The 17,061-nt window shown below is 41.2% G+C and overlaps 1 protein-coding gene across 4 annotated transcripts in view; it reads left to right on the top strand.

Annotated features, from left to right (window-relative positions):
* FAT3 (FAT atypical cadherin 3) overlaps positions 1-17,061 on the top strand; it is a 655,772-nt gene that overhangs the window by 616,917 nt on the left and 21,794 nt on the right. For all 4 annotated transcript variants that reach the window (XM_077113295.1, XM_077113294.1, XM_077113296.1 and 1 more), the window contains 3 exons: positions 2,792-2,926; positions 4,634-4,791; positions 12,258-12,726. In XM_077113295.1, the coding sequence (XP_076969410.1) occupies positions 2,792-2,926; positions 4,634-4,791; positions 12,258-12,726 (762 nt within the window). The remainder of the gene's footprint in view (positions 1-2,791; positions 2,927-4,633; positions 4,792-12,257; positions 12,727-17,061) is intronic.

The following is a 17,061-nucleotide window of genomic DNA, read 5'->3' as shown; positions in this document are numbered from 1 at the left end:
CATGAGTAGAGTACATGGCCCCAGAGGAGTTTTAAAGCATCAAGAATCAGTTCCCTTGCCAAGAAAAGTCCCCTTTATCTGAAAGAACCTATTCAAAGAGGAAGGGAAAAGAACCATCGAAGTCAGTGGTTGCTGGGATGCATAAAAATATGCATTACTTTATATGTAATATTTATATTGGCATTAATATTAGAATATATTTACTGTAATATTTATAGTAATGCATATTTTAATAAAATATTTTATATATGCTCTACCTGGAGTATTCATAATGAGAATTGGCTCTAACACAACCCACTAATTAGGGCCTGAGATTGAATTATTTGGGCTGCAATGAGTTATAACACAAGAAAATTAGAAGACAAAAGTTGTGAGTTTGAACTCCACCTACCGCTCTGCATGGCTTTATGCTTGAACCCAAAGCGGGGGATGGGGATGCTACTGTGCGAAGCCCTGTTTAATGATAATGTAGAGCTGATGGTAAAATAAAAAAAATAAAAAGGCTAAGACGTGAATTAAAAAGAGGTACTCAAGTGCTAGATTCATTCTTGAATGAAGTATTTAGCTTTTATTATATATACTTAAAGCTGTTTGTTTTTTGTCCTCTTTTCCCCTTTGAAACAGTGGCTTTTAAACTAGATTTTGGATAATGCAAGATTTCTTAGCAAGGCAGCCATTACATCAGAGTAAAACAGATAATGAATATAGCAAATATATAGCTGTATCTCAGAAATGTAGAAATCTACAAACAGGGTATCCTCAGACTGGCTAAAATAGAGGGGGAAAGGCCAATCTGTGGAATGGAAAGTAGCACACTTGTTAAATACAAATACATAAACATCTGTTTCCATGTCTAATTGGAAGGTGGTGCCCAGTACATCCAGATGTTATGTCTCTTTGATGGAATGTATTTTGTTTTCATGTATGCACATTGTCCCCTCCGTGTGGCAGAGGTTAGTGTTGGGCTCAGTTTGCATCTTTAAGCATATTGTCATCATTTAGGAGCAGCTTTCTAAGAGAACCCTGAAAGTATGCAGGCCTAAGTGCAGAAACTGAGATGAAGCTTCACGTAATGGAAACAGCTGAGAGTCAATTGGTAGAGTTGTGAATTTACTGTTAATAAAATTCAGATATGCATGTAGTTAAGCCACTGATTAGGGTTGGTTCATTCCTGTGAAGCACAGTCCCTTTTTTTACTCAAAGCATCTCATCCTTCAAGCCCAAGTTGAAATGTTCCCTTCCTTTGTGAAGACTTCTGACAGTCTCTCAGGAAATAGAATTATTCCTTTTCTGGTACTTCCCTTGCACTCAAGGAATTTATCTTTTTGTATTGTAATCATGTGTTCACATGATATTTTCTGGGGAGAGAAAGAAGAAGAGTCATTTATTTTCATCTCTGTACACCCAGCCTATCACCTAGTTGGCCCTGGACAATTATTTGTTCAGTGAAGGCACCACAATTTACTGAAAATTGGCTTTCTAAAGCCTCTTGTAATAGGTCATGGGGTAGTCAAACAGCTATTTTAAGTTCCGTGAATATTGTTAAATATAAAACAGGAATAAAGATTTTGGAGGACGAAATTAGGGAGATGTATTTAATGACACTTATGTATTTTAGAGCCCATTCTAAATTTTCAGTCAAAATCTTTTCATCTATGACTTTAAGATGAATATTGCTCCTCTCAAGGATTAAAAAAAGTCTTAAAGTGTTTATATGTATTTAGCATTAAATTTCTGCTTTCTTCTGGACAAAGAAATGAGTGTGTAGTGAGACTTGTGTTTAACAATGAGGAAGGTATTAGGATGGACAGTCCACAGGCAGGTCTCACTGAGGAATAAAGCTTTCAGCCACACGTGTTTGGTTCACAGTGCCTTCTTGGACCACCACTAACCCAGTTAGAAAATTGTTGTGTCTTCTTTTTTTCATCGTCCTTTTACTACTTAAACTCTTACCAGGTTTAAAATGTAATAATAATATTTTAAATATCCAGGACTGATGAAAAGTGCACTCCTTTCATTGGACCCATCTTCACCACTGCCACAGTTCTGAAATCACTCACGTGGGTCCTGAATATTGCCTTAATCACTTAATCTCCTTTCTAGGAGTTCCTCTCTGAGGGATTAACCTTTCATCCTACTATGCTCTGAACAACGAACAGGTAGAAAGGAAGCCTTCTTTTGCTAGGGATAATTCTACTATTTTTGATAGCTGGTAGAGCACACTGACAGCTAATCAATAAAATAGCATGTAGCAGATGGGATTAGAAAGCAGATGTGAATTGTGCTTTCACAATTTAGAACTAGTCATATGTTTCTTTAGAAAGTCTTTTTCCCCTTTGATATCAGCAGTTAACTTCTGAATTCATATTTTTCAGGGCAGGAGGAGGTTGCAGAAGTAATCTAAATTCAAGTGAAGCATTCAAATGGCCATCAGTGTGCAGGAGCCCCCCCGCCCCCCAATAAATACTTCCAAAGGCCTTGCATCATGATCTTTTTTTTTTTCCAGCTAAAGTTGGTCCAGTTCACAGCCTTATCATATTTTAGCCTAAAAGGAAGAACTCCATTTACTCTCTGCTCTGACCTCATCACTCTGACAGTGAGCTTTTGGTAGGGACATCTGGCAGGACAACCACACCATGTGAAACCATCCAGGCCATCTTGCTTCTGGGTGGCCTCTTAGTTGCTCAGTGTGGAGCCAGCAGAGCCCAGCCTATGGAATAGTTTTTCTGCCCCCAGAGTGCAGGGTGACTCCCTTTGTGTGCTGACCATGCTTGTTCCCTTTTTATCACAGGAGGGCTGTGCCCAGGGTCCAACGATCCTTGCCTGGAGAAGCCGTGTCCAGGGGACATGCAGTGTGTCGGTTATGAAGCAAGCAGGAGACCATTCCTCTGCCAGTGTCCACCAGGGAAGCTCGGAGAGTGCTCAGGTGCAGAGTGGAATGGGGTGACGAGGGTCACATTTTGTATTCCTGCAGCTTGTGCCCTTGAACAAATTACACTGCCCAATCCCTTCCAGAAGATATTTCTGCCTGCATGCAGCATTTCCCTTCAGAATGGACCACAGCCAACATCCACCTTCAGATTTACATGGGGTTTATCACAGCTGCAGCCTGTGCAAAGCAGACATGTAATGACTATGGACTCCCTGTATCGTGGGGAGACCACAACATGTGTTTTTAATCGAGTCCCTTGGATATTAAGGATGTGAAGTTATGGAAAATAGAAGACTGTTAGTTGGGCAGACAAGTCAGATTATCTATGGCCTGGCCTTTGAAGTTCAGAGGGCTACTCAAATCCACAGCCACAAAATGGAAGGTAGAGCTGAATCAATCCTCTTGACCTCCTTAGAGTAAGCCCAGCCTAGAGCACCAATTATGCATGCTCTCCACTGGGAATGTTCCATTAACTGCATGTTCCAGAAAGGAGAGGTGCACACCTCTATGTATTAAAGAGAGAAAAAAAATCAGTTTTTATGTGACTTCAATCCAAATGATCCTCCATTTTTGATTTTCACTCAATTTCAGTGAAATTTGATTCACATGTTCTCTACCACTTCCTTCATCTAAAAATAGTATTGTTCATTTTTTGTACCTATAGAATCCTCCTTTTGTAATAGAGTATCTTCATAATTCAAACGCATTATAACAATTTGTGGATCCACAAGATATTTACTGAGTGATAATAATAATAGTAATTATGGTGCAAATAAAAAAATAGCTATGCTTAGTACATGCAAGGCACTTTGCTCAGCATTGGCTTCTAGAAATTCAGTCGTAGCAAAATAAAGCACTGTTCTTAAAAATAAATGCCAGAGTTCTTTCATAGTTGATTCAAGAATGGAGCTTCCCATGAAGTGAAAAAATATCCCCTCTGAAATCATCTGAGATTTAGACTTAGAAGATAATTAGAGATTATGCTGTGTACGCACATAGCATGCAGTTAGTGGAACATTTCCAGTGGAGAGTGTGCTCCAGACTTGGCTTACTCTATGGGGATCAACAGGATTGGCTCAGTTCTGCCTTCTGTGGTTCTGCCTGGCAGCAGGTAGATATGTAGGGTGACAATAAAGCCAAGTGTTCTAACCTTAGATCTCTTTTTCCAGCCCATCTCCTTTCTCCTTTCTTAAAAAAAAAAAAAAAACTTATGGCTGCCCATGATTGTTGTACAATTACTCTATTTCTAATTAGCGCTAGGATATTTGGATAATACCGATTTAAATGAAAATGGTTTAGTTCTTTTTCTTTTTTTCATAAAATTGAAAGCTCTTGGGTGCCTAAAGTGATGGCTGTGATATAGAGGGGTATCTTTGAATAGCTTTAATTTTAGAGAGTGAAAATTGGGAATTTAGTGATACTACGAAAATCCAGGTTATAGAATTTACCAAGTTGCCCTTGGCATGAGACAACCAAATTTTTTGGCAGCCGAGTGGTTAATAGTTTTTTTTCACTTTGAAATTAGAGTGTAAAGTGAAATGGAGAACTACTTTTTAATCAAAACTAGCCTCTCCTCAATGCCTTCATTAAATTCCCATTGTCTTTAATCAACTTGCTTGATAGTTGTTGGGTAACTTTATGTATCCTTGCTCATTTCTCTGTGTTACAAGTATATACGCCTTCTCTTAATGGTCCTTTCAGGGCACACTTCCCTCAGCTTTGCTGGAAACAGTTACATCAAATACCGGCTCTCTGAAAATAGTGAAGAAGAGGACTTTAAGCTAGCTCTGCGTCTACGAACTCTGCAAAGCAATGGAATTATAATGTACACCAAAGCAAATCCCTGCATCATTCTAAAGGTAATTAAAATGGGTTATCTTTTCCTGCAGTCAGTTCTCATGTCAGTACGTTGGCTCTTGGATTGGGAACTGCTGAAATCGTTTTGTCTATAAGTTCAGAAGACCAGAAGCAGATTTTAGAGCAAAGGGGAGCAGCAGCAAGAGCTGGGAAGTGTGCCAACACCCCATTTTCCTTTTGAACATTCAGCTTCAAAATTGGCTCTTGGTAGATTGTGGCATCTCCCTCTGGAGTGGGTTCAAGCACCAGCTTCCTTCGAGTTGTAATCACTCAACAGTTCATTAGAATGTATCTCCTAATCAATTCCACTGCAGGGGTGGTTGTTTAAAAGCACTGGCTGCATCCTCTTCCACTACATGAGTCTATCCCCACTGACCTCAGAAGGTGACTTCTGTTCTTGCTCAGGGAAGAGGTTGAATATCTGGGGTACAGACTCAAGTAGCCCAATTTTTAAACCATCCCCAGCCCCAGAAGCCCTTTTAAGACAGCCAGATTTCTTTTCCAGCAGATCTGGATTTGTATTCAGCTCAGGATCTCTGCTGCCTTCATGAAAACAGCAGTAACATGAACAGCATTGTATGCATCATTTAATTTTTATCATAAAGTTAGTATAACACATTTGTTATATATTATCATCCCCAAAGTTAGTATAACCCATTTGTTATATATTATCATCCCCATTTGATCAAAGAGAGCATAGAAGTTCAACGAGGTCAAGTTATTTACCAGGGTTGTATAGATAATAAGTGGCAAAGCTTGGGCCCACCTTGCAGTCTCTCTCACTCCATACTCTTAATCACCATGCTATCTCCAGTTCTCAGTCTTGCCACTACAACTCATTTTATCCAAAATCACGTTTTGGGCATTAGCAGACCCAAATCAGCCTCCAGGTAAGGGGAGGGAAAAAGGGAGGAAGAAGACATGTTTTATTTAATGCTATTCTCAGCAGATTGCTGGGCCAGCCCCATTGTAAGTGCTCTTTAGAAATATACAGTCTGCCATTTCTAGGAAATGCCCATCCAAGTGGAAATGGCAGGCAATCTTTTCCTTCCCAGGGTTTTATCACTAGGCTTCACTGGGACCAGAGAGGCCCCTTCTAGCTTCTGTCCTTTGATTATTTGATATATCACATCCAACTTAATTATATGGCCCAGGCTTTCATCCTGGGGCCAGATGATGGGAGGGAAGATATCTAGGACATTAAATGCCAGTGGCTTCTCCTTACTGTCACATAAACTTTTACTCACCCTCTTCAGTTATTGCTAGGTATTATTTCTTGGCAGCCAGGGTGAATAAGCAGGGAGTTGCAGTTTAAAAGTTGTCTGTTTTTTGTGGAAATCTTTCACTATCCTTACTCATTCAACTATTCAAAGAGAATAACTTCACTTTGGAATGGAAAGCATTGTAGGTTTTTTACTCTTTTTTTTTTAATTTCCCATGAGCAGGCACCAAGAACTGAACCCATGTCTCTGGCGTGGCAGGCATAAACTTTGCCACTGAGCCAACATTGCCCACGAATTTTTTGTTTGTTTGTTTTTTTAAAGTAAGAAAAACACTCTGCGTGCACAGTTTTAGGAAATAGTGAACTCAAATCAGATATTTACTGTGGGAGTAGAAAAATACAAAAACCTAAAACCTGCCTTTATTGCCTTCTGACCCCTGAAGCAGCCCGCCTAGGGTCAGTAACCCCAAGAATTAGTACAACCACTGAGAAAATGCTCTACCCATTCAGAGGTACCAAATCCTAGGGGCTCTGTTTTGGGTGTCACTGATCTTATTTTCCTTGCTTCTCCTTCAGGCTCTAACAGATCTGGTAGTTGCAGAACACCCTCGCAAGGCAAATACTTTGTATTAGCAAATCTCTTATATATTATTAAATTTGAGAGCGAACAAAGATATTGAACCTGAATGGCTTGAACCAAAAATGGAACTTATTATTTGACACTTCACTGGTAAATGTTCAAAATGCACAAATCCCTGGGGATGGGAAAGAAGAATAATTAAACCATTTAGGTGGCTCTAGCTCCTAAGGCGTATTGTATTTCATGAAACAAGCATATTTCTGAAAGTTGTGTAAATTGAATCTCTGTAAATGGAATCCTAATTAACTGAAGACGGTTGCTATTTGAAGGAACACTTGCACCAATCTCTTTGTGGTATGAATAATCACGCCCAACCTGTCTGTTCTATAAGTTTGCTTTTCATACTTTAGCTTTCCCTAAAACAGGACACAGCTGTACTGAACTACTGCAGATATTCCCCTACAGTCACTAGGAATATCCACTGAGGGGATTTGAATCTGTTTGCTTAACATTTTCAGCCTCATGCAAGATTTAATTTCATTGGCTGTAGGTACAGTATGTGCCTTGTGCTTTGGTTGAATGACTAAGCTGAAATGCTTTGTTTAAATTGCACCTCTTGGTTGTGTATATTTTCTCAAGTAGAGCACATTTTCTGAAAAGTGCTTAAGACAATCAGCAGGGTAAAGGGTGCCTCTTGAAGGCAGTTAAAGAATTGCATGGAGACCTGGAAAAGTGAAAATGCTCATGACCAAAGCATGCTGCTGTCTCTCAGCAGCCATAGAAGACCCTCATTCCTGTGTTTACCGTCTATCCCCGTCCTTCCTTGAAGAGAGACTCGAGGCTCCCCATAAACACCCAGATGCAGTAAAATCAAAGCTGAGAGTAAAAGGTTCAGAGCCAACCAATGAAGTGGAGAAGAGCAGAATATCACTGAAAATTCTAGACCGATAGGAGCTACTTCAGTTGAACACAAACCATAACCAAGTTTTCTGGCAGCCAAAGCAAGAATAAAGATGGTAGAACAGTTTCTGTAGCTCTACTATAAAAGAAACATGCCAAATTACCAGGAGAGATGTGCCAGACGCAAGTCATGTTTTCCCCATGTCAGCCTTTAGCTCCAATATTATAGCAAAAGCACAAGGAGTCCTTGGCTGTTAATCTCGAAATAGCATGTGTTTTACCTTTTGGAAAGTTATAGATGATACATTGCTTCATTTTTGATGAGTCACAGGCATGGCTAGCTTGAGACCCCAAGGCTAAAAGCAGGATGGTCAAGAAAAGCGCATTTGGATTGGAAAACAGCCCCCTTAGGATGAACATATCCTTCCAACACAGATCAGAAGAGTCACAAGGAAGCCCCCACAATATTCAGGAGATTCAAAGATCTCTATAAGACTGTCACAGATTAAAAATCTGTATAAGACTGTCATGGAGAAGTGAGTTAACTTATAATTATTACAAATAACAAAGTACCTAAGAGTTTGCAAAGTACTTGCACATACATGTATTTTTTATTTGCCCACCCTTAAGTAAATATAAGTGTCTCCTTTTTGCCCATGAGAAAACTGAGTTTCAGAGAGATTTGTGACTTGTTGAAAGTGATAGCTAGTCACTATGGATCTGAATCTCTGATGGATACAAGCACATGGAAGCCCTGCAGGAGTTTATTAAAAGCAAAGATTCAATGGGCTGTAATGATCATTTATTCATTCATTCATTCAAAATGTATTTTTTGAGCACTTACTGTATGCCAAGTAGATATTAATGGCAGCCTTGAAAAAAATGTTTTTAAAGTGGCATTTTTAAAATTAGCAAGTTTCATGACCAGGTTGCATTTGTTAGAACCAAGCACTAAGGATCTGAAGCAGTAAGACTTTATGCCATAATTTGTATTTTTTGTTCAAAATATCCTACTTTCTACAGTATGACTTCTTACAGCTCCTATATCCTATCTCCCAAAGCCCCAAAGCAGTGGAGAGCCAGGTTAAGGCACATCACTAATTTCAGACAACCCCAAGGATCTAAAATATTTTATAACATTAAGGCCACACTCTCTGAATTACACATTCGTTGAACAAATTGTCTTTCTAGCTCACCCAGCACATCATTTCAGTATCATTGCTATCGACTTTTTACAGTTTCATGCAAACTTCAATTTCTATTAAAACAACTTGACCTCTGATTTGAGAAAGCTTTATCCTCTTAAAGAGGTAGAGGGTAGTGCATTGGTGGTTCAGTGGCAGAATTCTCACCTGCTATGCCAGAGACCCGGGTTCAATTCCTGGTACCTGCCCATGCAAACAAAAAAGGTAGATTCTTTAAAACTGGGTAAACGGTATTCTGAAGACATAAAAAAACTAAATGTGATCAGACTATATTTTGCCAATATGAGAGGACTCAGATATGAAAAGAACAAAGTGTCCTTCCCCACCCCCCGGCCAAATATCTACATATGAATTAGCCAAAGATTATTAGTTTTTTGCAAGATAGCATTTGGCATCAGCATTCTAGTTTGTCATATAAATAAGGCTTATAGTTCCAAATTCCTAGAATTTTGAAGATTGTAGCTATCTTTGTTTTCAGAAGGGAGGGAATCATCTAGGCATCTGGCTTCTGGTCCACTCAGAAGTGTTCCTGTTATTTTTTTCAACAAGAAAAATAAAGGACCTAGCCATGCTCAGTGTTGGCATAGGATGTTTTTAGGTTCCTTAGTCTTATTTACAGAACTGCCATATGTGTGAGTCCCTCAAGGTCATATTGTTGCTCCTGGGTAGATTTGTAGCTCTGGTTGTTATCCCCAGTGGTGGTGGGGGGAGGGGGCAGGGATTTACAAAGACTTAGATGAATTGTACCCTCACCACCAAAAGATTTCCCATGGTATGCTAGTGGGCACCATTTTTTAGCCACAGAACATAGCAACAGATGGACTGTGTAATAAGAAGGTAGTTCCCAAAGTCACCATTGATCATTTTGCTACTTACATTGAAATACAAATATGGATATTATCCAGGAGTTGTCACTTAGTAAGTATTCTGTTATGATTTGCATTACCCATTCAGTCTGTTTTGTTGAACCAAAAAAATGACAAAGGCAACAGCATAGATTACACATGGAAGCTCTTTGAAAAGGAAATAAATATTAGTCTGCTGTCTTTTTACATTAATAAATTTGCATTACAGAGAATCTGTGTACTGACTGTGTATAATGCAGCTACCATTCAGCACTCAACACAGTACCCTTGTAAAATAAACCAAAGCAGTTATCTCTGCTCTCCAGATAAGGGGTCCCAAACCCAGAGAGGCCAAGCAATTCTCAGCAGATGACCTGAACAATGAATGACAAAGCCTGACTAAGAGGCCTCATTCCTTAATTCTCAGGGTGCTGCCTGGTTTGCAAACCTTCCTGACGTCCATATCCATACATTTATGTGGCATACATCTAAGCATTTGGCAGGCAATTCAAGGAGGTACCAGAGAATCCGTGTGGTCACGAAGGCAGAAATGAGAGTCCCTAAGAATTAGTTGCCTGTGGAATCTATTGAAGCACAGGCGAGGAATCCTCAGTTCGAAAAAGTGGTGTTCTGATAACCCCTAAAAAGTCTACCATGAGTAAAATACATTCTGGAAAGGCCATTTCAGTCTGTTTCTGTGAACTCATTGCTATTTATATCCCCTTAGCCATTGGTGACCTGCACAGCCCCTTTTGTCTTGTTTTTATCCATCCCTCCTCTTTCTTCCCCTTCCCTTTCTTTTCTTCTCTCAACCAGTGTATGTTTTATACCAAGGTTTCAGCACAGGACTACAAATGCCAGGAGATCCTAAATGAGGGCCAGCCTTCTTTGCTTGACCCAGACTCTGATCTCCACACAGATCCTCTTGCTGGGTCATAGGCAGAGGCCAGAAAAGTCACTTTATCCCACAATTTCTGGCTACAAATCCCCTCTGGAGGCAATATAAAAATGGTGGATAGGGTGCACAGGTGGTTCAGTGGTAGAATGCTTGCCTTCCATGTGTAAGACCTGGGTTTGATTCCTGGACCATGTACCCCCCCACCCAAAAACAATGTTGGATAGACAGGGGCCCAGCCCTCATTCTCTGGATCCCGAAGCCACCTTGCATTTCTGGGAAATGTAGATGAGGGTGGATGACAGAGGCTTCAAAGGCCAGTCCATCTTCTCAATAACAGTTGAACCCAGGTCTCCATGGAAGACTGACCCCTACCCCAACAACTCTCTGCCAGCCAATATCCTTCAATGGCACACAGTTTATTCCTGCATTTAATGTCCCCCTGGAACTAACTTCCTTGGAGGAAATTGAATGCCATCACTGCACCAGAACATTCAAAGGAGCTGACAGGTCTCTGCTAAAACTCATCACAGGTGAAGGGCTGGGTGGAAATAGGTATTATCAGAAAATCCTTCTAGAAGACTAGATGCCATAAAATACACATATATTCTAAGCAAATATTTAAGCCTTGAGCACTATGTGAGAAAGTCTTAACCCAAATGATGAGCAGAGGTCCTAAATGATTTCTTTTTTTTTTTTTTTTTTAGAATACACTAGTACCCAGTGTAGAGGGGTGTTTTAGTTTCCTAACATGCTCAAAGCAAATCCCATTAAATGGGTCTGGTTAAACAATGGAAATTTATTTGCTCACTGTTTTGAGGCAGGGAAAATGTCCAAATCAAGGCATCATCAGGGCGATACTTTCTTCCCAAAGACTGACTGCTGGTGATCCTTGGTCCCTCTGTCACATGGCAAGGCACACAGCATTTGCTGATCTCTCCCTTCTCTTCCAGGTTTTGTTTATTTTACCTTCTTCCTTTTGTGGCTTTCTCCGTGTATGTGTGTCTGAATTTCATTCTCTCATATAGGAGTCATAATAGGATTAAGACCTCCTACTTACTGTGGGTTCACACCCACAAGAATGGATTAGATTTAAGAACATGTTTTCCTGGGGTACATATAGCTTCAAACTACTACAAGAGGGATTGAACTCTTAAATCTATAGAGAACTAGGAAATCTTCCCTTTACTCTGCCCCCACCCCCACCCCGTCCAGCCTCTTTCTTTCCCCTGTGGCACACTCTCAGAAACTTACTGAGGGGAGTATTTAAGGATTTGTGTGAATATTTGATTTATGACCATCCTCCTACTAGACTATAAGCAGAGATGACTACTCTGCTCACTGTGGTCTCCACTGCACCTAGCACATTGCTTAGCACATAGTAGGTGTTCAATAAATGTTTGAAATAAAGAGTAAAAGTCCACAGAAATCATTCCTATGGTGGTAATAACTAAAAAGGATGCAGAGAATAAACAGAGCCTTAAATAAGACATTGCTGTGAATTTGAAAAGGGTAAAGACACAAAGAATAGGAACATTCTTAAATGTAATTATGGTTTTTTTGAGGCTCTGTTCATTTTACTGATCACTAACCAAGAAGATTTTGAAATATAAAGCATGCATTTGCAGGGCAGATAATGGTGGAGGATCAGAGGTAGGTACCTTTTAAAAATCAAACCACAGCAGATTTATGACTCGGTGAAAAGCAATATCTTTCCCTCAACCTTCTGAAGAAGCCCCTGGGCTGGCAAAAACAGGTGTGTATGGGAAAAGACTGCGAGATGCATGGTAAAAAGTGCTCTGGTTTTCCGTCCCTGTACAGATCGTGGACGGCAAACTGTGGTTCCAGTTGGACTGCGGCAGCGGCCCTGGCATCCTGGGCATCTCAGGCCGCGCTGTCAACGATGGGAGCTGGCACTCCGTCTTCCTGGAGCTCAATCGCAATTTCACGAGCCTGTCGCTGGACGACAGCTACGTGGAGCGGCGCAGAGCGCCCCTCTACTTTCAGAGGCTGAGCACCGAAAGTACCATCTACTTCGGGGCCCTGGTGCAGGCGGATAACATCCGCAGCCTGATGGACACGCGGGTCACGCAGGTGCTGAGCGGCTTCCAGGGCTGCCTGGACTCGGTGGTGCTGAACAACAACGAGTTGCCGCTGCAGAACAAGCGCAGCAGCTTCGCGGAGGTGGTGGGCCTGACGGAGCTGAAGCTGGGCTGCGTGCTCTACCCAGACGCGTGCGAGCGCACCCCGTGCCAGCATGGAGGCAGCTGCGCCAGCCTGCCCTCCGGGGGTGAGTGGGTCGGCGGTGGGGGTGGAGGTAGGGTAGCACCATGGCGGGCAGTTGGCTGTGCTGATGGCAGGGAGGGAAAAAAGGATGGACCCAAAGAGGGCACCAGCCAACTGGGACCTAGCTCCTGCCTTCATAACAACCCCAGTGCTATGGTTGTGAGGAATATTCACGGCCAAGATGCATGCCCAGCTCCTTAATCCCCTTTGCAGAGGCCGCAGGAGCAGAGTGGTCATTCCTGGCTGCCCCCTCCCCTGTCCATCCCACAGGCTCCCAGATCTCAGCGACTTGGACAAATAGAACTGCTTTTTAAGTATTTGCCCTCTTGAGGCACTTGCATGTCACTGCATAGTGATTCCTAGCCGTCTGGGCTATGATGTCACACTCAGTCTTCTCACTGGAGGGAATCGTGAACCTGCAGTAGCCATAAAACCTCACTAAAAGCTAAAGGGAAGTAGGAGGTGAACTCACCAGCCCAGGAACAGAGAACACAATGAAGACACTTTGGAGCAGGCTTTCAAAACGTGTATTAAAATAAGACTAATGTCAGCTGGTCTTCTACAAAGGCTTATCTTTATAAGGGACTAGAAAGTCAAGAATAAGAATAAGGAAAAATAATGTTACATGAAATCTTAAGACAAATAAATAGTCAGTGAGGGCTTGATGCTTTTCTTCGCCCCAATCATTTTTTTTTCCCCAAAGACACATCATGAAGAAGTAAACTAAACAGAGTGGGCCCCGGAAGGATTTATGGAGGGTTTCTATTTGAGGGAAAAGCCAAGATGATTTGAGTCCTACAAACCTGAAGATAAAGATCCCTCAACTCTTCCCGGATGCCGTATCTGTATTAATGTAAACTAGGTCAGGTATTCCCCCCTTTAGAAGGCTTTACCACCTCTTAACAGCCCAACTGCTGATTCTACTTCAGTCCGTTTGCAGAGTGCTCAGCGGTAGTGTGATTAGCAAATTTAAGCCTTCCTCACAAATCACTTAGAGACTCTGCTGTGCGCATTACCATCTAATGTTCAGGAAGTCCAACTCCAGATTTAGAGTCCATTTTATTATTAGAATGTTATAAACTGTCCATGAAATGATGCACTGTGGAAATACAGACACCAAAGTTATTTAGACTTGCATATGTTACTGTCACAATGAGGGCCAAGTACCCTGGGGGGAAATTTCTGCCGTCTCAATTTAAGAAATCTATTTGCTGTTTTTACTGTCTCAGCAGTATATGTAAATAAAGGGTTGTTATGGAGCCATAATTCCCGAATGATGGGCAGTAACTATACTTCAGTGGTTCTATAAACCAGCCCATTATGACAAGGCATGGCCAGTTTTTCACCAGGCAAAACAATTCTGCTAGTGTGAGCCATCTACAATATATAAAAGGAGCATATAATTAAATTGGGTTGAAATAGAACACTACTCCATGTCAAATGCTGGTTACATAGCCACAAATTGTAACATACTTTTAACGATGGCAGGACGTTGTTTTTGTTGGCAAAGCTTTGAGTTTCCACAAAGGGTTGTCTTTAAAATAATAACAACAATCACTAAGGCAAAAGGCTATGGAAACTTGTTTTTCAGTGTGCATTTTAAATTCTTTTGAAATTTTCCATGAAATTTTTAAGCCACATGTTTAGTGGAGGTACGTTAATTAAATAATGATGATGTCCATCAGAGGCAGCAATTTCCTCTCTCTATTTTTTTTTTGCATGGGCAGGCATGGGAATCGAACTCGGGTCTCTGGCATGGCAGGCAAGAAGTCTGCCTGCTGAGCCAACGTGGCCTACACTCCTCTATTTTTAATCTCTCTTTTGGTTTAATCAGATTTTAACTGAGGACCCCACCTGCCATCTGTTTTTTCACATGGCCTAAAAAACTTGCTTTCTCTGCCCAAAGGGTCTAAACTTGTCCCTGGTACGTGCTTTCTCAAATCCTCTTTGTCTTCTTGTTCCCATTACCTCCTGGGATTGGGTTTGGGATTGGGATGCCACAAAAGTTACTCTCTGTTCCAAAGTATAAACTTCTTAGCAGATCAGGTTTCTTCTTTGTGCTCTAGGGCTGATGTTTTCTAAAATGGAGAAAGTATCTTTCCTGTCCTCTCTATACACACCTCCCTTTTCTTGTCTCCTGCCCCTCATTTCAATACCTTTGTTCAATTGAGGGGCCCAGTGGGAGCAACTCCCCACCAAGGCAACTCTCAAACCTGGTCCAGTGTTCCTTACTCAGCAGGCCTCAGAGCTGGGCCCAGATGAGGCAACCTGAGCCCACAGCCAGCAAACTCCTCACCACACACCAGGAAGTTCAAGAAGAGAGCGTCTGTTGCTTCTCTGGGGAAATGAAGGTACAAGATTCCTCTTCTGATGTGTGAGGCATCCCTTACTTCCTTCTTGGGTATAGGGATGAGGTGTTGACCACTAAGAAAAGAGGAGAGAGAATCCATTTCCTTGCGCCCTGTATCTGTTCATGTCAGAGGAACTTTTGTGAGTTTCCCTCTATCCCATCTGCAGATTCCCAAAATTGGTTCCAAAAAAGGAAGGGGAAAAAAAAAAAACACAACCAACAATTGGGCATTTACTTCATACCAATAAGCTATTTAACTATGTATGAGTTTGTTTAAAGTAAAGGAAAGAAATCACTTAGTTTTGTGTGATAACTTAAAAGGAATAAGAAAGACTGAGTCTTTAATGAAAGTATATTCATGCCTTCAAGAATTTCCTCTGGCAGGCAGGGAGGTCCAAGAAGCTAATCACAGGGGAAGACAGTCTTACATCCCAGATCAAAGGCTAGGATGCATGCAGGATTCAAAGAGAACATTTGGACTAGAGAAAGTAGAATAAGGTACTTAAAATGTGACTCCATGCACACGAGAATGCTGATTTAAAGAGTGAATTGATCATTTGACTGGTGTTTGGACCTTGTGCTATGTCTTGCTCCCAAATTCAAAGATAGATATTTTAGCATAATCATCCCCTTCACCACTGAAGAATGGCTCTCCAAATGACTGACTCCACTATCAAACTGTGGCTATTCCAGCCCACTGTTCCAGAACAAGAATTCTTAAGCAGGCAACCCACAGCAAAAAACATTTTCTTTCAGAGGATTCTACCTCAGCTACCCCAAAACTAATCACGCCCTTGACATGAAGACCAGGGAAGCCGTGTCTGCTAGCTGGAATGACGTGGTCAGCAGGTTTGACCAGCATTGTAACTCTGGCAGTCCCGGGAGCAAGCCACAGGAGCCCAGGGGAGTCAGAGCCCAGAATGCTGACTTGTAATAAGAGTGTAAATATGAACTCTGCAAACCAACCACAGAGGGAAGGCTCTCTTGTGGTAGAGACTTAAAATTATGTGTATTCCATAAACGTGAACTTGAAATAGCAACCACCATGGAGAAGAAATGGCCTGGTTCCATTGTGATTCGTGCATTTCCAGAGCCAGAAGGCAGGGAGCAGCCCAGTGATGTTCCACAGGTGAGCAGGCAGTGCTCAGTCTTCCATCCCTGTGCCTCATCCTGTTCAACTTAAGCCCATTAAGGGAAAGCATAGCTGAGGCTAAGCTGTAATTTGGTGAAGCAATGCAGTGAGTCAGTCACCAGGCCAGAAATAGTCATTCAGACAGCTTTGTATGCAACTAATAGCCTAACTCCCGAAATTAAAATGGGGTAATTTTTCTGGGTGATTTTTTGTTCATTTATCTTTGTTATGTATTGTGATAAGGTATATATAAAATACAAAATTTCCCATTATAACCATTTTCAAGTGTACAATTTCAGTGGTATTAATTACACCCTCAGTGTTGTGTTAGCATCACCACCATCCATTACCAGAACTTCTTCATCACCCCAAACAGAAATTCTGCACCCATTAAGCAATAATTCCCATTCCCCTCTCCCCCTAATACCTGATAACCATTAATGTACTTTGTCTCTGTGGATTTGCTTATCGGATGTTTAATATAAATTGGCTCATACAGTATTTGTCCTTATGTGCTTGACTCATTTAAGACAGGATAATGTCTTAAAGGTCCATCCGTGTTGTAGTATGTATCAGAATTCCATTTCTCTTTATGACCAAATAACATTCCAACTGTGTGGCTATACAACACATTTTTATCCATTCATCTGTTGATGGACAATAGGTTGCTTCCACCTTTTAGCTATTGTGATTATTGCTGCTGTGAACACTGATAAATTTTTAATTTATGGTAAGTTACCATTTGTTAGACACATACTATATACTATGTACTTGGTACTGTGATAAGTACTTCCCTTGCATTTATTCTTACAACAATCATCTGGTATCAGTACTATTTCCTGCCCCCCGCTACCTAT

This window comes from Tamandua tetradactyla, chromosome 8, assembly GCF_023851605.1.
Source record: "Tamandua tetradactyla isolate mTamTet1 chromosome 8, mTamTet1.pri, whole genome shotgun sequence".
Classification (NCBI taxonomy): Eukaryota; Metazoa; Chordata; class Mammalia; order Pilosa; family Myrmecophagidae; genus Tamandua; species Tamandua tetradactyla.
Note: the sequence above shows the minus strand (reverse complement) of the source record. Positions and strands in the feature narration are given on the sequence as shown.